Genomic DNA, 19,742 nt, shown 5'->3' with positions numbered 1-19,742 from the left:
GAATAGCCTTCATACCTGGAAGCTGCTCGTCCTTTCGCTCTTGTCCTCGTCCTGCCGTCTGGTCTTGCTTGCCCTTGAGCTCTTCTCGCGTCCTTGCAATGGTTCGGCTGCCTCCGTAGCGCACAACCAATCTTGCTTCCTTCGTTCCGCTCGCGTCCAGCGTCTCGCTCCGCGGCCATTGCGCATAGATTCCGCTCTTCGGTTTGTCATGGTCCGTTCAGCGCGTCCGCTTGGCCGTCGACTTGGTGTCCGTGCATCGTCCGCTGTCCCTCCTGTTGTCTGGCTTCGACCGATGCATGCGCTGGCGTCTCCGAGGGCCGGTCGCCGTTATACGGTGTGGTCCATCGTCAACCGTCGAGGCGCCCCTGGTGCCTACGAATATCGAGTGGTATGGGCGGGTTACACGGGTTACGCAAGCCGTACCTGGGAGCCCCGCGCAGCCATGCTTGCTGAGGACGACGACTTCAGCCAAGATCTCGAGATCGTGGACTCCAGGAAGGACTCCGGAGAGTGTATTTCCTTCGACCGGTATTGCACTGACCGCGACATCCCTATGTCCATCGAAGCCGATCCAGCCGGCCACTGTGGGTTCGTGGCGCTGTTAATCGCTGCAAATCTCGTTGGGCTTCGCGACTGGTCGTCCCCGGCTCTCGTCGACCAATATGTGGCTGATGTGCTCCAGCCACACCACGGCTCGACGGCAGTTGTGTGGTCCACACTGCTCCGTTTTACCAAGGGGCTCAATCGCCGTGCTCGGGCGCTGGGTAACCCGGAGGTACACCAGTATACCCTTGCGCATAACCTGCATACCGACAGCTTTTCCGGTCAAAACACCACGGCTTACCTGCTCGCGATGGGCCTGGCGCACGGTGTGTACGTCTGTGCTGGGTACCACCCACATCCGCGACGCCGGGCGCACTGTTTCGTCCTCGAGGTGACTCCAAGCGGGTGGTTCGCCACTGATGCCGATGTCGTTCGTGAAGCGCTGCGGGAGTATGGGTCCTCGTGGCTTGCGGGCTTGATCTTCGTTCGACGAGTGGTGGTTTAGAGGTTTTTTTTTTACAGTGTCGTAAATTTACCAAAATATACATGATTTCTTGACTTGACTTAAGTATGCTTTGGCTTAGATACTTTTCGCCGTAGGTAGCTCTCGAAATCATGTGTACCACACAACATAGCCAAAGTTGCACTTATGACCGGTTACTGCTTCCGTTGTGCTTGCGCGTGCTGCGCCGTATGTTGTCTGCTGGCTTGGTAACTTTTCGGTGTTTGCATGATCGCCGTGGTTGCTTTGCTTCAAACTCTTGAACTAGACCGGAAACTTGGTGTAGATTCCCTATCGGTTCCCAGGTAGGCTTCTCCTCACCCACCCACCGAATGAGGTACTGCCACGATCCTTGGCGCTTGCGCTTCGTGAGCACAGCTTCCACGAACTGGCCAACACTTCCATCATGTAAAATGACATCTTGAGGTCTTGAAAGTCGGCTGGGCTGTTCATACGGCTTGAGCGAGCCGGTGTTGAACACGGGGTGAAGCTTGAGGCCCGGAGGCAGGTTGATCTCGTACGCATGCTTGTGGACCGTGTGCACAACTGAGTACGGTCCAATCCACTTGGGACCGAGCTTGCGAGAGTTTGGAAATCCCGTATGTGCTGTGTCGAGGTTCTTCGTGCTAAGATACACACGGTCGCCGACCTTGAACTTTTGTTCTTTGTGCCCCTTGTCGTACACGTCTGCCATGTAAGCTTGAGCATCTTCGAGAGCTTCTTGGCACTGTCGCAACACAGCAGCTTGATGCTCTGTGAACTTGACACCTTGCTGCCTTCCGCCTTGCAATCGTCGTCGCTTTGACGCTGCGAGAGCTGACAGTGGGTTGGCTGGTACGTAGCCAAGATCTGCTTCAAATGGTGACATCTTGATGCTGGAGTTGACAGCCGAATTGATGGCGAACTCCGCGTTCGCCAGATGGACGTCCCAGTTGTCTTGTCGAGGTGACACGAAACAGCGTAGATACTCTTCGAGCGTGTGGTTGGTGCGCTCTGTTTGTCCGTCATCTTGAGCACGGTAAGCTACCGTCATCTTGTGCTTGGTACCGACGTCCTCGAAAACTTGACTCCAAAATCCAGAGATAAACTTAGTGTCGCGGTCCGATACAATATCTTGTGGGATTCCGTGAAGTCTCCAAATGTTATCGATGAAAAGAGTCGCTACTTTTTGAGCTGACACAGTCTTCACAGTTGGAATAAAATGAGAACGCTTGGTCAATCGGTCAACTACCACCCAAATCGAATTGCTACCACGCTTGGTATCTGGAAGATCCGTAATAAAATCCATCGAAATCGAACGCCATCGTTCGTCTGGAATCTGCAAAGGCTCCATCAAACCTGGGGTTTTCGAAAGTCGCGGCTTGTTTCGCCGACAGTCTTCGCAATCCGCGATGTACTTGTTGATCGTCCGAACCATACGTGGCCAATACCAGTCTGCTTGCAACTTCAAGTACGTGCGATCGGTACCAGGGTGACCACCGTAGTTGGAATGTGGACTTCAGCAATGATCTTGTGCTTCAGGGTCAGGATGTTGGGAACTACGATCCTGGGTTTCACGTCAGTTGATCCTTGATACCACACGAGATTGTTCTCCACAAAGAAAGCCTTGTACTGCTTTCCAGATACTTGTCGAGTTGTAGATTCATTACGCTTCTCAATCACACGTCGAATCTCTTTCATCACTTTGCCCTTCTTGTCACCTTTAATGATTGACTTTATCAAATCACTGGTGGGTCGGATCGCAATCACGCGAAGCTGGTAGCTAGTCTCGTTGAAGCTTGGGACGAGTAGATCGTGAAATGCCTTTGTCTCTGGCTTGAGGTTTGGTCGTCGACTGAGTGCATCAGCAATACCATTCTTGGCACCAGGAAGATACGCGAAAACTGGTTGGTATTCTGCAAGTATGTCGTACCAACGAGCGAGACGTCGATTCGCCATCTTCTGCTGGAAAATACCCTCGAGAGACTTGTGATCCGTTTCGATCATCACTGGCCGATCCAAACAGTAAATCCGAAAGGCAGCTAACGCGTTGACAATAGCGAATAGCTCCTGTTGCTGAGTATGGTACTTCAGCTCTGCTGACTTCATCTTGCGACTTGTAAACGCGATCGGTCGCTCAACACCATCAACCACCTGAAATAACACACCGCCGACAGCAAACTGGCTCGCGTCGGTTCGAAGGTGCATCTGCTTTGTAAAATCGGGTAAGTGCAGAACAGTTGTGTTTGCTCGCCGTTTCTTCAGTTCCTTGAAGTTCTTCAGCTGTTCTGCGTTCAACGTGATCTTCGAGTTCCGTTGGTTTTTCTTCTTCAGCAGAGTGAACAGTGGTGCAGTCAGCTCCGCTTATTGCTCACAACAGCGTTGTACGTATCCAGTCAAACCGAGAAAACTGTGAAGTTGATCTTGGGTTCTGGGAACTGGCCAATCCCGAATCGTTTGCACCTTGTCTGGGTCGATGCGAACACCGTTGCGTCCGATAAAATCACCGAGGCATGGAATCTCTTTAGTACAAAATACACACGTAGACAACTTCACATACAGCTTGTTCACCTTCAGGATCTCGAACACGACACGGATGGCTTGAGGATGTTCGTTGATATTCTTTGACTTGGTGAAGATATAGACATCGTCGTAAAATGATCTTGTATGCGGTAAGCCCTTGAAGAGAGATGAAGTCAGTCGATGCATTGTTGCCGGTGCGTTGCTGACTCCCATTGGCAATACCAGATACTCGTACAATCCACTTGGTGCTTGAAACGCCGTATACTTGATATGGTCTGTCTTCATTCGTACTTGATAATATGCAGACATTAAATCCATACACGAAAAATAGTAGGCACCTGCCATAGTGTCGAACACATCTTCCTTCCGGGTCATCGGCACACTTTGACGAACGGTATTCGTGTTGAGGTACCGGTAATCATGGACAATGCGCCAACCAACAGGTTTCCGAACACAAAACGTTGGGGCTGCTTGTGGACTGATACTTGGTCGAATTAATCCCTTGGAAATCATCTCGCGTACCCATTTGTCAATCTCGGTCTTCTGCTCTGGCGATAACCTCCACTGTTGTCGATACATAGCCACGCCTGGATCCTTCACATCGATTTGATGTTCGATATCACGCTCCATGGGTAATCCATCAGGTAACTCTGGCTTGAACACTGTATCCTTGTACTCCTTGAGAACAGGGAACGCTGGATTGTCCTTGAACGAATCCCAGTCTGTATGTAGAAAACGCTTGGCTTTCTCCGATCCAACGTTGCCAGGCTCATCATTTTGCTTGATATCACGTTCTATCTCCTTGATCGTGTTGTTCGTCAGTACGATCATGAAATCATGTTCTGGCTGGTCCTTCGATGGTAGCCGTAGAAACTTCTTCTGCTTCTTCCTTGTGATGTACTTCGTCTCGCTCCTTCCGAGTCAACTACTCCAAGAGTAAACATTGCCTCCACTTGGGCATTCTTCTTATCTCTCCGAGAGAGATTCGCCACGGTTCCAGCTGGTCTTTCAGCTGTTTCCGCCTCGCACTCCAACTGCGGTTTTGGCACGGCGGCTCGACAGGAATCACGGCTTCTCGCAAAAGAGCTTTCGCTGTTCGCAGCATCGTGAAGCCCAGAGCCATTCGCCTGACTGCACTTCCCGCAGGGAGTCGAAGTTTCCGTTGCTGAGGTTCCACCGGAATCGTCATCCTTGAAGCATCGACGTTTCCAGTCGACGTTTGGTTGGACATCCACAAAGAACGGCATCCCGAGAACACAATCGAATTCATTGGGAATGTCAAAGACGACTGAACACACTGATAGTTGGGAACACCTTTGAGTTGAACGTCGATCTTGACCAATTCCAAGATGGATTCACCAATCATTTTGTCACGAAGCTTCACTCTGATTGTGCGATCAGTATACACTTGAGTTTTCAAACCATGCTCCTTGATAAATCCACGAGACACATATACGGTTGTAGCACCACAGTCCAGAAGATACTTGGCCTTGAACTTCTTATCACTTTGTACCAGGTCTCCATCCACAGAAAATAATGGTGCACGGTTGTACACGATAGGGTCTTCGCAAAGCAGATTGAACGTAGCTTCGTTTACGGTTAAATCTTCTTCGCTAGTCCTCGCCAGGGCAGGTCCCTCTTCTACTGACGTGGCTGATCGTTTCGCTGTTCGCTCTTCAGCTTCTTGCAATCGCGCTTGAAGTGACCGGGCTTCTTGCAGTGGTAGCACACAGGTGCTTCCTTGTTTTGCTCAGCGGATGCGTAGTAACCAGGCTTGAACGAACGCTTGCTGAATGATTTCTTGTATTGCGTAGGCTTCACGCTTGGTTTTCCACGGAAACGTTGTTCACGCTCGGACTTCTCACGGCTGACGTTGCGTTCACCACCGAAGTGGGACATCTCGTACTTGACGGCTTGGTCCATCGCCTCACTTAGCGTTGTCGCGTTCTGCAGCTTAACGTAAGTTTGAGTCGCACGCTTGAGTCTGTCGCAGTAGTAGCTGACTTGGTCCACCTCGCTCATGCTTTCGACGCGGAAGATCAGCGCCGAGTACTTGCCGTTGTAGTTCTCGATATCGTCGACTTGGCGTAGCTGACGAAGCTTCTGGCGCAGCACCGCTTGGTAGTTGGAGGCTTCAAAGTGCGCGAGAGCGTCAACCGTGAACCGTGCCCACGTCTGCTCCTCCGCCGGCGTCCTTGACGCCCAGAACAGGAACCACCCGGATGTGGGGTCTTCCATCGCAGTGCCTGCGATCGATGGGAGCGTCGTGTTGCTGTCAGACGCGTCGTGGCCGTGAATGCGGCACAGCGTCTCCACTTGGAAGAGCCACTGGCGCACGTCTTCGCCGCGTTGCCCTTGAACTTGGGCAGGCTGCTTGGCACACGAGGCTTGGTCTCGGCTGTTCTCGCCGGCTGGACTTGACGGTTGTCTCGTAGGGTGGCGAGTTCAGCACGCAGCTCCGCGAGCTGGGCTTCCAGCACAGACTGGTCTCCTCCCTCCACGGGACTTGTGTCTTGGGGCCCGTTGCGTGTCGTGGGGGCCATGGTCGTCGAGTCTTGACCAACAAGTGCTACCAGTGAATCAAACTTGAGGAGGAGGAGGAGGAGGAGGAGCTGATGGGGGATGGCGGGGAGATTGAGAAGTGCTCTCTCCCCGACCAAACGCCGGCAACCAGCACGACTGGTTGTCGGAGCCCCTTTATTAACTAATACACTTTATACCTAAATATATCTAGAGGTACCTAGTCATATAAACTGACACAATAACCCCGGATTTTAGCTTTCTGAAACTACAACAAATAGTTTTTGGTCGTCGGGTCTTGTTGCCTCGGGCAATCGGCCGTAACTTCTCTTCTACATGTACTTCAAGTTTAGATGTGGTGAATAGTGCTAGAGGAAGCCAAGACGCCGCGTTTTCGCCCTGTGCTCGTCACTGAAAAACCTCAAAAACGCGATGGTGATACTTTTGATAAAATTCCTTTCATATTGGTCAGTGCAAACTAAAGCTCGTGGGTAGGTCGGCGAGTGTGGCTTCGAGGAACTCGGATAGCGTAAGTTTGCGCAAGAACTGCTGCTCCTCGCTCTCTCCGTCGAGCACAGACCACAGCTTCACAGTCAGATGCTCCGTGCCGCCGATGCGCTGTAGTTCAGCCGTGATTTCGTCCGCTTCAAAGAGACACGAAACAACGGGTCAAGTTGAAGTGTCCGCAGGTCAGCAACGCGCCGCAGAAAAGAGCAGCGGGGCCCTCACTCACCTGAGACGGTTTGACTGCCATCAGTATCACAAAGCAGGAACTGGATCAGGTAGTAGAGCTGGTTGAGCTCAAGCCCGTGCGAGTCCAGCAGCGTGCGGACGTAGCAACCCTTGAACTCCTCCCAGCTCACGCAGCCGTCCAAGTCGTTGTCGACCTCCCAAATCATCCACTGGACCTCGCCCTGACAGCGCGCGGCAGGGTCAGGCCGCCGCCACTGCAAGATACAGCAGCAACGAGGAAACTCTTACCTTGGACGGCACCCGGTTGAGGCTCTTCATGCACGAGGCCAAGTCCGCGGCCGTGATGACACCGGTCGTGTCGTTGCTGTTCGTGACGACCCCTTTCTGCAGCTCCTTGATCTCACGTCGCAGCTCCTGCACAGTCGACGCGCTCGCATTTGCGATGGCCGCCGCCGCATTGCGGCCACCAGTGCCCCCGCTCTTGCTCCTGTTCGCGGTGGACGCCGGACCGTCTGGTTCCTCGCCGGCGGCGAGCAGGTTCAGCTCCACCACCAGCTCCTTCTTGTCCAGCTCCTCGGTCTGCGAAGCTTGCTGCAGCTCGTCCTCCGCAGTACACGCGCTAGGCGGCGACGGCGGGCCTCGCCACGCGTTCAGCTCGGCCGTCTTCCTCGCGATGCGGGCCTTGCGCTCGTGCTGCCGCAGGAAGCAGAACACGCGCAGTAGCTTGGCCGCGCTGTCGGGCGGCAGCACCTCCGCCGCCGGCTCCAGGCTCTTCTTGTCCATTTTCGCGCCGTTTGGCCGCGCCACGCGGGACGGCCCCAAAGAAACCGATCTTAGTCGACGGCGACGCCGATTGCCGATCCGGATCGAGCGACATGATCTGTATCCGAGACACCACACACTGCACACGTGGCGGGGCTACTCTCGGTGGCGCTACAGCGCCGCTTGCCGGCGGCACGCCACCGTCTGTCTACTCTAACTGCGGACCAAGGTCGAGGCGCGCCTGCTTTCGACTGCTTTCGAGCGGGGCGTCTGGCCGGCGATGTTGTCGCAGGCATTACTCCGCCGGTGGCGCCGCGACGGCACTGTGCTGACAGTGGATTTATGATTCGAGTACCAGAGGAATGAGGTGCCGCCTGTCGGGATGGCCAGAGGCGACTCGCCTCGCCGCTACAGCACCGACGCGCTTCCTACATGTAAGCTGCATTAGCCGCATGGATGCAGCTATCTACGATGCCGCCTTAGCAGCAACGGCGACAGGAAACTCGCCTGAGGCCAGGCATACTTCAACTCACTCTACGCTTTTGTATGGCATTTTGTATGGGTCTGGAAGTGCCCCTTGAAAAATGACTTTTGTGCGCGATTTTGCGTCGCTCGTTCCTCGAAGTTGCGCCAGATGGGGTTTCGGTGCATGGACAGGGCTCTAAACGGATTGTGGAAATACACAATACCGGTGAAGCTTTCAGGGCTTACGAGGACAAAGCCACAAATTCTACGAAGCGTATACTGGTACCATGACAAATTTTATACTCAAGGAGTGCGTTAAACTGCCCCGAGAGGCTTTTCTCGAATGGTTCCAGCGACATTGTGAGATATGACTGATAATAGTAGCACGACAATGCTGCCTTCTGTGTGTTGTTGATTTTGATGTTGGTCGGATCTGCATTAGTACTGAAATGCGTTCGAGAGCGAAAGCACAAGTAAATTCGAGAGATGTAAAGTCGTTCTAGCTCGACCTCTGGAGGTACACAGATGCGTGAGACTTGCATACTGATACAGCAAGTATTGGGTTTGTCGATAAAACTACATTATCACGACCTGAGTCCAAATACGAAGGCCAAGCCATTCATCAAGACACGGAGTCGCTATCCCTCCGCGCCATCCAATTACATGTGGAACAAAGCTGCATATTATCGCAGAATAGTTACTGAGGACGGCTCAACGTAGAAGTCGTGGTTGCTTCTCTTTTTTAGTTTTTTTCGGCTTGCCAGTCGTTTTTTCTCGTTTTTACTCGATTATCGAGTTTACGCCGTTCTCAGGAACGAGCCGGCAACGTTGCTCGACCCATCCCCGCTGGGCGAAAGGACACTTTTTGAAAATGGAACAACAGCCGAGTCACAGAGATGCGCGCTCGGAAAGCGGACACCAGGCAGTAGATTCGCTCGCCTCGGGGCAGTACGAGGTTCCTGCGGCGAGGCGCTAGTAGCGCTGGCGTCGGCGCGTTGCTCGCCGGCACTTCGGGGTGCGCTGCCCACATGGCTAACAGATCCCTGGCGGGGCGGGGCGTGCGCTCGTCGGAGCCATGTGGCACATGTCTCCCGTAAGTGGGTTCGCCCCATACAAAGCTCGAGTCTGTCGATCCGTGCCACTGTGGACTTCAAAAAAAAGAGGCGTCCGCTGGGAAGATGATCCACTGCGAGGGAACCGCATCAAGGCCCGCGCACTGCGGCATTTGCCAGGAAACTGCAGCGTCGACGCCAGCACTGACTTGCACTGCAGCTAGACTCGCCGTCGAGCGGACTAAGAAAAAGGGGAGCGCCCTGTAACGGAACTTCCCCCCTGCCGAGGCCCGATCCATTTCCCGATTCCGCGAGCGGGGGCAACGCACCGATGGTGTTCACCGAGATCTCGGCGCTGGTCCAGTCGCAGTGGCACGCGCTGCGCGGCGTGTTCGACGCCGAGGGCCACGAGCGCCGCGTGCAGCTCCGCCAGGAGAAGAAGCAGGCCAAGCAGCAGCGCAAGGCGGCGCGCAGAGCTGCGCGCGAGGCCCGCCGCCAGCAGCGCAAGCAGCGCCACACGCTGCTGTCCCCCACGGTGGTCGGGGACCCGACGGACGACGAGCAGCGGCCAGAAACGACCTCTAGCAGCGCCAGCTCGGCCGAGCCCGCCGCGCTGGAGGCCGGCGGCCTGGCCTGGGCGCGCACCGCCGAGGCGCTCTCAGATGTCGCCGGCGCAAATGATAGCGCGGCCTTTTTCAAAAGTGAGCCACGCGGGGAAGGCCGGGGCGCCGCGCGGGACGCAAGTCCAGAACATGTCGCCCCGCGCGAGAACGCCGCGGTGGCAGAAGCGACTACGACGGCGGTCGCCAAGGCCGTGGGCGCGCAGATCCCCATGCAGCTGGCACTCGAGATCGAGGCGCAGCTGGAGCAGAAGCAGCGCGAGTTCTACGACTCGCTGGGCGGCTACAGCACCGTGGACGAGGAGGACGACGAGCTGCACGAGCTGCTGGCTATCGGTCGACGCGCGAGCGACGCCAAGCTGCCTGCCAAGTGGACAGTTGTGGGCATCAAGAAGGCCGCGGCTCTAACGCAAACGTCCGAAAAGGTGTTCTTCAACTTGCCCGAGGCAGCAGAGGAGCAGCAGAAGAAGGGGGAGCACGCCGCTCATGTGTCTCCTGCTACGTCCTCTGGGTCCGCCAAGAAACCTCGACCGAAGTCGCTCTCCAGCTCGTCCGAGCTCGTGGAGACGGAGCCCGAAGACGACGGCGTGGATCTGCGCGACAGCGAAGCGTTCGACGGCTACAGCACCTTTGACGAGAGCGAGCAGCAGGACCTGTTTATCGCCGAGCACGAGTTCGACGGGCTTTGCGCACCGCCGAGTTCCGCTCCTGCAGTTGAAGTTCTAGAAGCCAAAGTTGACCCAAACTGGGATGACGACGAAAACGAGCAGCAGGTGGAAGGTGAAAGCAAGGAGTCCGCTACTCACACGAAGGACCTGTGCGACATCGAGCATTTGACGGCGCCTACTGTGCCAGAGGAACTTGAGACAAAGCAGCCACCAATGAACCACATTGTCGTCTCCGATGAAGAGGTGCTGGAGACTGACGAGCCACTTGATACCAAAGATCTGCAGTCCGAAGGGAGTCCGGCCGAAACCGAGTCCGAGGAAGAGATGGAGATTATCGAGGTCGTGGAGGAGGTGACAGAAGTAGAAGTGGATATGAAGGAGTCGACAGAGGTGGTGGAAGTGGAAGTGGTGGAGGAAGTGATTGTTCAGGAGTTCGAAGAGCATCCCGTGGACGAGGATATGTTTGGCCAGCAGACAAGTTTGCCGCCGTTGCCTCCATCGTCAGAGGATCCAAGCACTGCTGCAGCTGGCGTTTATTCTCCAGGAACGGTGGACGAGTACGCGTGCTCTATTTACGAGAGCCTTCGTGCCCGAGAGCATCGGTATCATGTTACCGAAGACATTTTTGCCAAGCAGCAGAGCGTGCAGCCCAAGATGCGTGCTGTTCTGGTGGACTGGCTTGTGGAGGTGCACCAGCGTTTCGAGCTTGAGGCACAAACGTTGTACCTAACCGTGAACTACATCGACCGCTATCTAGCACAAGTGTCCGTGAAATCTCAGCGTTTCCAACTGGTGGGAGTAGCGGCTTTGCTGATCGCGTCTAAGTTTGAAGAGATCTACCCGTGCGATATGGACGATCTGCTATACATTTGCGAGCGCTCGTATTCCAAGGCAGACTTGGTGGACTGCGAGCGCGACCTGCTCAATGCTTTCAAGTTCAACTTGGCGGTGCCAAGTATTAGCAATTTCCTGGGTTACTACTTGGAGCACTTCGAAGAAGAGGACGAGCTCATCGGCCAACTTGCCAGCTACTTCGCTGAGTGTTCGCTACTTGACTTCGCCTTTGGTGCCAACTACGAGCCTTCGATTATTGCTTGTGCGTGCTTGCTGGCAGCGTATTGCTACATCGAGAACCAAACACCTGCCCTCGTGTGGAACTACCGCCTCGAAGAACTCACGGGTTATGCAGTGGAGGCGGTTCTTCCCTGTGCACAAGATCTGTGGTCAATTTTGATTGAGCCGACCGATATGACCGCCGTCGCGACGAAGTACAGCGCCAAAGAGTTTGGAGAGGTCGCTCATTTGCCACTAGAAGACCTGGAGGCGTTGCTGTACTGACTGCGTGCCATTCAACGGACTCCCCTAGTTTTGGTTGCTCCCAGTTGATGTAGGTATTGTACATATGTGCTTCGGCACCCCACCCTTTGCAGGGCTAGAACTATTAGTATTTTTTCAAGTAATAAACCCCATGACAAACGTACTTCGGCGATCATGCTGGGAATTGATAAGCCCCTACAGGTACTTACCACTGCAGTACCGAGATAGTGCAAAACATAAACCAACAGGGGACAGTCGTAATGAGCGGGAAATCGTGTTGCATTTCTGGTCCAGGTCGCCTGGTGTCAATTCTTCATATTCTGTGCCCACCCCACAGCGTGCCCATGACCATACAACTCCAGTGACGATTCCTGAAAAGCCAACGAGACTCCTCGTGTTGCAAAAGGTAACCACAAAAAGCCGGGCGGGATCAGATGGCAAGATACGTCCTCCCACGCCAACCTCGGGCGAGTATGCTCTAAGTCGTTTTCTGTTGACTATCTAGAAACCGTTGCTTGCCGCTTCGCCAAAGAGTTCGTCGATAACTTCGTAGTTGATTCTTCGGCTCTTTAATTTCTGCTCGGCGTGAAAACGAAATGGAAGGTCAGATGTGTAAATCAGATACGTGAAGGTAGTCGATGAGGTGGTTGCTCACATAGATCGCGTGCTGCGCCGTGTCCGGGGGTGGCGCGTTCACATCAGGGGTTTTCTTTCTTCTCTTCTTTTTCGGGGCATCAGGTGCTGACAAGCCAAGTAGCCGTTTTTGTTCCTTAAATGCCAAACAAAATGATCACAGACAATACTAACATGAGTTCGCGTCAACAGACTGTAACGGCTGGAATAGACGCACCTGCTCCTGGATGAAGTCCTTGTTCATCTTCTCCCACAGCAGCTTCTTTTTTTCCGCCTCCTCTCGTGTCAACAATAATGAGTTGATTTCATCATCATCCAAATCCGAAAACGTATCCACAGCTTCCTCAGCATCTCCTTTTTCGTCGTCACCTGATTTCTCCATCACTTTGTCCTCGTCCTCTGGGTCTTCAGCATCTTCTTCCTCTTCTTCCTGTATTTCGTCACTTGACCTTGTTCTCCTTCTCTTCTCATGTCCATTACTGCTATCGGCTAAGTCACGTGACCTTCGTCTTCTTGTCATGGTGGAACCTTCCTCGTCGTCTGCTGATGTAGTGGGGCTAGTGCTGTGTTCTGTTTCACCGTTAACATCCTCGTCCTGCTCTTTCTCAGCGGATCGGCGAGATTTTGAGGTCGAGTTATCCTCCTCGAGAGCCATGGTAAGGTCTCGCTCGATCGTCTTGTAGAAATTCGCTTCTTCGCGCTTGCGCATAATGTAGCGGGCGGATTTCTTACGCACACGAAGCAAAACTTCTTGCGCCGCCAAGCGACTCGCACGGTTAACAATCTGGTCGTTAGCATTGTCAAACCCGTAGTCAATCTCTTCGTCTTCATCTTCGCCATCGCCACCTTTATCAGCGACGACGCCTTTCGTTCCTACAATCGCTCCATCGTTGCCGAGCAGCGCTTCTGCCTGTTTCTTCTTGTAATACGCATCGCCGCTCAAGAAGCGAGACATCTCCTCGTCCTTCATGCGCTGCGCTTTCTTGTTTAACATGCTTTTCCCCAAGGCGCCGTCCTCGTCCTCGTCGCTATCGTCAGCTGAATCTTGTCTTCCTCTTGTTAACCGTTTGCGCGCTTTCTGCTCCAGAGGCAGTTTTTCCGACTCAATCAGTAGCATTTCCATGACCTCCTTCTCGCGGTGACGCTGGAAACTAGGCGGGTCGCACTCGACACGTGACATCTCGAGCTTGCCAACCTGGTCATAGGTCAGTTGCGCCGTGGGGGTGAGAGAGAACTCGTACAGTCGCTGCTTCAGCGTGCGCTCGCCAATGTTGACAACGTCCATGACGTCGTGCAGACTGCACATGACCGACTGCGAGCGCGCTGCAATGAGCAGCGCCGCGCCGCAAATACCGGACGGTCGGCGGCCAGTCTCGATCCAGTCGCGCTTCATGGTGGCCACGAGGCGCAGCGCCGTGGTGGCGATGCTGTGCGTCTTGCCGGCGAAGTTGAGCTGCGAGGCGAAGCGGTGGATGTAGAGCGACGGGTCGATGAGCGGCAGGTGGATCTGCAGCAGCTTGCAGAACTTGAGGAAGACGCCGCCCAGCACGTACACGTTGATCTGCAGCTTGTCCGAGAAGTCGATGAGCAGGTGCGGCGAGCGCTCTCGCCGGCACACGATGTAGAGGCAGGCGGCGATGACCGTCTGCGTCTTGCGGCCGTGCGTGAAGTTGCGCTGCAGCGCCAGCGCGAAGAGGCGGAAGGCCGAGTCCACGTAGTGGTCGCCCAGGCGCAGCATGCCGGCGATCTGGCGGATCTTCTTCTTGCCGTTGGCCAGCGTGTTGGCGCGCGACTCGAGCCCGTAGTTGCGGCCGCTGGTGCCGATGTTGCCGTAGGACTTGGAGGCCGTGGCCGACACGAACTGCCCCACCACCGAGTGCGCGCCGCCGCCCGACTCCTGGAACTCGACGGACGACACGATGTTGTTCTCCTCGAGGATGGTGCCGCAGCTCACGCACACGGCCTCGCCGCTCACGTCCACCACGTCGATCTCCGTGCAGGAGCACGTGGGGCAGATGCTGCTGGCCATGGCTGCCGGGCGAGCGGTCGGTCCGAGACGCGAGAGACGCGAGAGACGCTGCTGCTGTCTGCGCTTCTGCTCGTAGGCCGAGTTGGTGGTGAACAACCTATTCCGCCAGACCACACCAATCAACTCGCGCGGCTGACGTCGGTGACGAACGCTGTACGACATGTGGCGGAGGTTCATTCCACATACAAATAGCAAGTTATGATGCTCCTGCCACGCAATATCTGTGTCTGCCACACCAAGTACTGCTCGCGCTCCCCTGCGCCGCACAACTTGAGGCCGAGAAGCGAAGCTGCCAGCCCCGCCACCGCCGACCCGCGCCTGACCGCCCGCCCGCCCGCTCCGCAGCCATGGCCACGCCCAACTTCCACGCGCCCAACCAGGAGATGCCGCCGCCGGGCGGCTTCAAGCCCGTCAAGTTCGTCAAGAACGGCCCGGCCACGCGCGGACCACCGGGATGGTCGCTCTTCCTCGGCACGTTCCTCGTCACGTCCGTGGGCTACTACCTCGTGGGCCAGCACAACAAGCACCACCGCGAGGTGGCGCGCGAGGAGCGCGAGAACCGCATCGCGCTGCTGCCGTTCCTGCAGGCGGAGGCCGACGTCGAGTTCCTGGAGCAGGAGAAGCACATCTTGGAGAAGGAGCGCCAGGTCATGAAGAACGTGCCCGGCTGGGTGGCCGGCCAGTCGCCGTTCCACTCGGACCGCTACCAGGCGCCGCTCTGGGCCCAGAAGAAGTGAGCGCAGCAGCCCTGGAGCTCTCGGGTGGCAGCACTGTAACAAGCAAATACACACTCGCGCTCGAGGCTCGAAATTGTCATCTGAAAAGTAATGCCATGAATATCGATCGCGGCGGGTGCTGCCAGTGTGTCGGTGTGCTTATGTGCGGTAAGACGTGTCTTGCTTTCGATCGCTTATCGGTGGTGTAAGCGGCAGCGCTGCTGTTGTGCTACACCCTCTCACATTCTAGCTAGGGACAAAGGCACCACCTTGTATCTCAACCGTAACGATTGCTGCAACAAGAGGCTACACACGGTGTTCGTCCGCTTACAGACCCTCGTCCATCTCGTCTTCGATTTCCTTGGCCAGCTCCTCCTCCTGCTTCTCACGCTCGAGACGTTCCTCAGCGCTCTCCAGATCCTTTTTGTAGGCATCCGGCGGGTAGCGCATGGCCTTGACAGCTTCGTTGTGCACGTCCAGGCAAAAGGTAATACGCCGTTGAAAGGCGGTCTGCGGGTCATTCGTGGTGTACACGTTCACCGTCTCCTTGAGCTGCAGCCAGCCGTTCTCGTGGTCGATCACTGCATCGATAACGCCGTCCCGAATCGCCTTGGCGCACACGAACTCGGCGTTCTGGGCGTTCTCCAGCGCGAGCTTCTCGCAAATGTCCGTGAACAGGATCCGCGAGTACGAGGTGCTGATCTTGCGTAGACCCGTCTTGATGACGTTGTGACGCAAGCTACACAAAGTGCACAACGATGGATCGGTCAAACGAAAAATAGTGGCTAGGCTAGAACAAATATGAATGCCATCTCACTTACCGAAGGATCAGCGTGTACGTGTTGTCCGCCTTGAAGACCGCACCGTGCTGCGACAAAACCACGTTGAAGTCCTCCAGATTACCAACTCGGACAGCCTGAGTACGCCCGATAGGAACACAACAGCGTTAGTCGTCAATTACCACCAGAACGCACGTTAATGTGGTCGAACCAATCAATAAACGTACGTTGGTGAGCTGCAGGTACGGCGCTAGTGCCTTGCGGAGCTCATCCTGGTTGAAGACGTTGCGCTCAGGTACCTCACCCATGAGCAGCTGCACAATGATAGCGAGCTTGTACACTGTACGCCGGAAGCCAAACGCCGTGTTGGCCGGGGCCTTGCGGATCGACTGCATCAGCTTCGTGTACGACTCGGTGTACTCCAGCTGCACCGCCTGGATCTTGCCAACGTAGTACAGGTAGCGGACAAACTGGTTGTTCGACACTGTCTCGGGGAACGTCGTCTTGCTCACAAACTTGTATGCCTGTTCGTACAGGTTGTCCTTCAGGTAGTTACGCAGCAGTAGGTTAATCAGCGTGGCCTGGCCGGCCTCGTCGTAACGCAGGCACGACGTGCGGTGGGCGCCCAACAGCGTGTTGCGGATGGCCGGGAGGTCGTGACCGAACTGCTCGTGGATGGTGGAGTAGTACGTGAACACCTTGGCCTGGAACAGGTCCAGCGTGCGGCGGTTGAACTGCTGGCAGCGCGCCACCACCTTGTCCACCGTGTCCAGCGCCTCCTGCGCCAGCTTGTATTTCATCAGCGCGGCCAGCACGTACAGGAACAGGTAGATCTCCACTTCAATGAGGTCCACCACGGGCAGCACCACGGCCGCGGGGGCACCAGAAGCAGCAGGAGTCTCCACCTCCGGCGAGGCGTCCGTCATCTCCACATCCTGGTCCTTCGTGGCCGCGGCACGGGCCTCAGCAGCAGCCACCTGTGCCTTGGCGTCGATCTTGGCTAGCAGCGCCAGCAGCGCAGGCTTGGAGGCGTTCTGCGCGGGCAGCAGCTGCTCCACGGCCAGCTGCAGCTGCGCCACCGACAGCGTCTTGCGCAGCTTGCTGGTGGTGCGCAGGATGCGCGGGATCTTCTCCTTGGCGTTGGTCTTCACCACGGTCTCGAGCAGAGTGATAGTCCGCTTCAGCTCTGCATACAAAGAGCAACTCAGTCCCGACGTGGCGAGGGGAGCAAAGATCGCGTTGCATCAGCCGCACTGGCGGTGACGCTTACCTTCGTAGACGAGCGCCTCCTCGGCCGCCACCTCCTTCGGGCCGGCCAGACGGACCTTGTAGGCGGGCGTCTGCGAGAACGTGGACTGCGCGCTCATGACGGGGACAGGGGGGGAGCAGCGGGGATCTCTTCAGGCTTCAGCTCCGTGTTTGCTGTTTCTCGGATCTCGATACGCGAGCCTATAGCAGATCATGACATGACATAAGATAGGATTCATCACCATATCAAATTAGTGCATAAAATGCATTACAGTATATTTCGATAGTCAATTTAGTGCATGATGTTTTTATGTACACATTTTTCCTGGACAGGAGTTCTTGTAGCATCATGGTGTACTTACATTGTAGGCATTGATGACAACTTCTCAGTGATAGCGTGATATTCAAGTTCGACTCGTGGTCACAAAACCACTCACGGTTCTCGTTACTAGCTAAACCTCCACCAAATTACTGGGTATTGCTAGCCGCAGCAACCCAACAATCCTTAAGAGAGGGTTCTCCGAGAGCGCCGCTTCGCCAGGAGACGACTTCATCACCGCAGGCGACGTGAACATGATCGTGTGATCCAGCCTACGCGATCACGAGGAGTGCCAGCACCGTGGCCGTCACCGCGTTGCGATTAGTGCGGATGAAATATACACACAATATGTGTGCCCACTTCGTAGTTCACGAAGGATATGGATGGTATCCCGATTTGCACATTATAGGATTCCATTTATCCATGGGTTGTATGTCAACATGAAGTCATGGCTTCAATCGACTACGCACTCTGCGACAACTTTGCTGGTGAAGTGGGTGGCCTCGTCCTCAGGCGAAGTGCTACTGTGGCAACGTGTTGGTCCGCTGGGTAGGTCCGTACCGGGTCGTAGGAGCCGACAATTACTCGTTTGATGCCAGACATTTCTTGACGGGAAAGGAGATAAACGTCAGTCTGTCACGGCTGAAGTTTGACACAGACAGTTCGGTGGAAGTTACAGAGAGCCTCCGCGAGCGTATTAGCGTACAAGAGATGACACTGGTTGTGGCCAAGCAAAACGCCTATCGTTCGCGCCGCGGAAAGGAGACCAATGGCGTACTAGTTGGTTGTAAATATGTCGAGTCGATCGAAACTCAAGTGGGCCGACGCAACAGCTACGCAACGATAATTCCACGTTACTAAAGAAGTATACAGGGATCACAAATAGCCAGAAATTCGTGCAGCGAACAAGCAGAGATAGCAAGGACAATACACAAGCAGAGTGGTAGATGTAGAAGACTGCGCAACATGACAAGCATGGTGGTCAAGAGAGTGACCAAGACTTGCGAGATCTAATAGTTAGACCAACAAGCATCTGTCCACTTAACGCGGGTGATGCCAGCTCGCACAGAAGGTCGACAGATCTGGCCAAACGGGTGATAATTTACTAACTCCTCAAGCTCAATAGGCTGAGGGCAAATATCAGGATCACCACCTTCCATAGCAGGGTTTCGCTCAGAACAATTACTGCTGGCTGAATCAGACCCCCCCCTCCCCCAAACACCATAGCACGCACCAACCTAGCTATTACATATCATCCTGCGGCAACATCTGCTGGTCATGGCGCGAACGAATGTACTCGCCACGAAGGTCTTGGCACCATAAAAGTGGCCTTACGGGGCCTGGCATGACTCCCAGTTGACGAAAAACTCATGCCCAAACGTTTGTGCTCGCTGCGGATCACATTCGCGTTGACGTGCTGTTGCTTGTGATGTTCGCAAAAGCGCCACACGACAGAACATGATTCAGTGACGCTAGGTATATGCATACAGGTGCCGCGATAATCTGACTAGGGACTGCTGCTAAAGGGAGACCATAGACGTTCCGAATATCGGCTGGAACGAAAGCCTGTCACCACCCACGAGTTAGTTTGCGCTACCAGTTAACAAAATGGACATTTCTAACTCGAGCGCCCGCATCCGTCATAGTGTTGACTTGGCCTAGGACATGATGTGCGAACACCCGAAGGCCCCACCGATCTTCAACCACTCCAAGTATACGGTTTTACTTTAGCGTCAAGCTATCGCTGTTGCTTAAGTTGTTGCATCAGGAAACCACAGAGCGGTTAAAACTTGACGTGGATCAAACTGTCTACAGGAGGACGCAAATCGCGGTGCCAGCACAAAATAGCCCACACGGTGCCAAGCCGTTCCAGGACATTGATAGATAGCACACCTTGTTCAATCATTTGCCGCTCGTCGCCATCAAATTGAACTCAGAGAAAAAAATGTTGCGGGTGGCATGCAGCCCACAGATACCGAAGTCACTAGCACCGAAAATAATGTCCACACGAACGTTGATATCCATTGTTAATGGCTCGGAGAAAAACCGAAGCGGCATGCTACGAAGCCGGTTTCGACATATAATAGTACAGTCTCTTCACTGAGACGGATCTCGCCTACCTTTGGGGTTTTGCGGTGCAGTGCTGCAGGACGGTGAGAGAAGGGCTTCGAGGGGCGAATGTACGAGCAGACGAACCGCAGGGAGCCCAGGAGATCCGGCTGCTCGGAACGAGTAACGAAGGGGTTTTGGCGCATTGCCAGGATGTGGTGGAGCGCTTTGGTGGCTTTGCTGTCGGAAATCGAAACCGTGAGGTGTTCGGTATCCCACTTCAGGGCTATCGACCACCGCGTAAACTTTTTCTGGCTGATCAATC

At 54.9% G+C, this 19,742-nt stretch overlaps 5 protein-coding genes across 7 annotated transcripts; 2 read left to right on the top strand and 3 right to left on the bottom strand.

Moving 5' to 3' along the window:
- Window positions 1–6,535: 6,535 nt before the first annotated feature.
- IUM83_13357 (Calmodulin protein 1) lies at window positions 6,536–7,543 on the bottom strand (the record flags this gene model as incomplete). Its single annotated transcript, XM_067938028.1, has 3 exons — window positions 6,536–6,711; window positions 6,801–6,981; window positions 7,049–7,543. 3 exons carry the CDS (start codon window positions 7,541–7,543, stop codon window positions 6,536–6,538), a joined length of 852 nt encoding a protein of 283 aa, XP_067788239.1.
- Window positions 7,544–9,370: 1,827 nt separating this feature from the next.
- On the top strand, window positions 9,371–11,665 carry IUM83_13356 (Cyclin-like protein; the record flags this gene model as incomplete). The annotated part of the gene is made up of 1 exon (XM_067938027.1): window positions 9,371–11,665. The coding sequence occupies one exon, from the start codon at window positions 9,371–9,373 to the stop codon at window positions 11,663–11,665; it is 2,295 nt and encodes a 764-aa protein (XP_067788238.1).
- Window positions 11,666–12,145: 480 nt separating this feature from the next.
- Window positions 12,146–14,306, bottom strand: IUM83_13355 (the record flags this gene model as incomplete). Of its 3 annotated transcripts, none has more annotated exons than XM_067938025.1 (3): window positions 12,146–12,220; window positions 12,300–12,413; window positions 12,495–14,306. In XM_067938025.1, 3 exons carry the CDS (start codon window positions 14,304–14,306, stop codon window positions 12,146–12,148), a joined length of 2,001 nt encoding a protein of 666 aa, XP_067788243.1. The 3 variants fall into 3 exon arrangements, with proteins under 3 accessions (XP_067788243.1, XP_067788242.1, XP_067788241.1); XM_067938026.1 differs by having other exon boundaries at window positions 12,495–12,659; XM_067938024.1 differs by lacking the exons at window positions 12,146–12,220; window positions 12,300–12,413 and having other exon boundaries at window positions 12,718–12,740; window positions 12,857–14,306.
- Window positions 14,307–14,653: 347 nt separating this feature from the next.
- On the top strand, window positions 14,654–15,043 carry IUM83_13354 (NADH dehydrogenase 1 alpha subcomplex subunit 13; the record flags this gene model as incomplete). Its single annotated transcript, XM_067938023.1, has 1 exon — window positions 14,654–15,043. One exon carries the CDS (start codon window positions 14,654–14,656, stop codon window positions 15,041–15,043), a length of 390 nt encoding a protein of 129 aa, XP_067788240.1.
- Window positions 15,044–15,349: 306 nt separating this feature from the next.
- Window positions 15,350–17,168, bottom strand: IUM83_13353 (26S proteasome non-ATPase regulatory subunit 3; the record flags this gene model as incomplete). The annotated part of the gene is made up of 4 exons (XM_067938022.1): window positions 15,350–15,761; window positions 15,844–15,938; window positions 16,029–16,987; window positions 17,072–17,168. 4 exons carry the CDS (start codon window positions 17,166–17,168, stop codon window positions 15,350–15,352), a joined length of 1,563 nt encoding a protein of 520 aa, XP_067788280.1.
- Between the last annotated feature and the right edge of the window lie 2,574 nt (window positions 17,169–19,742).

This window comes from Phytophthora cinnamomi, assembly GCF_018691715.1.
Source record: "Phytophthora cinnamomi strain GKB4 chromosome Unknown Contig54, whole genome shotgun sequence".
Classification (NCBI taxonomy): Eukaryota; Oomycota; class Peronosporomycetes; order Peronosporales; family Peronosporaceae; genus Phytophthora; species Phytophthora cinnamomi.
The sequence above is the reverse complement of the archived record's forward strand: the minus strand, read 5'-3'. Positions and strand labels throughout refer to the sequence as shown.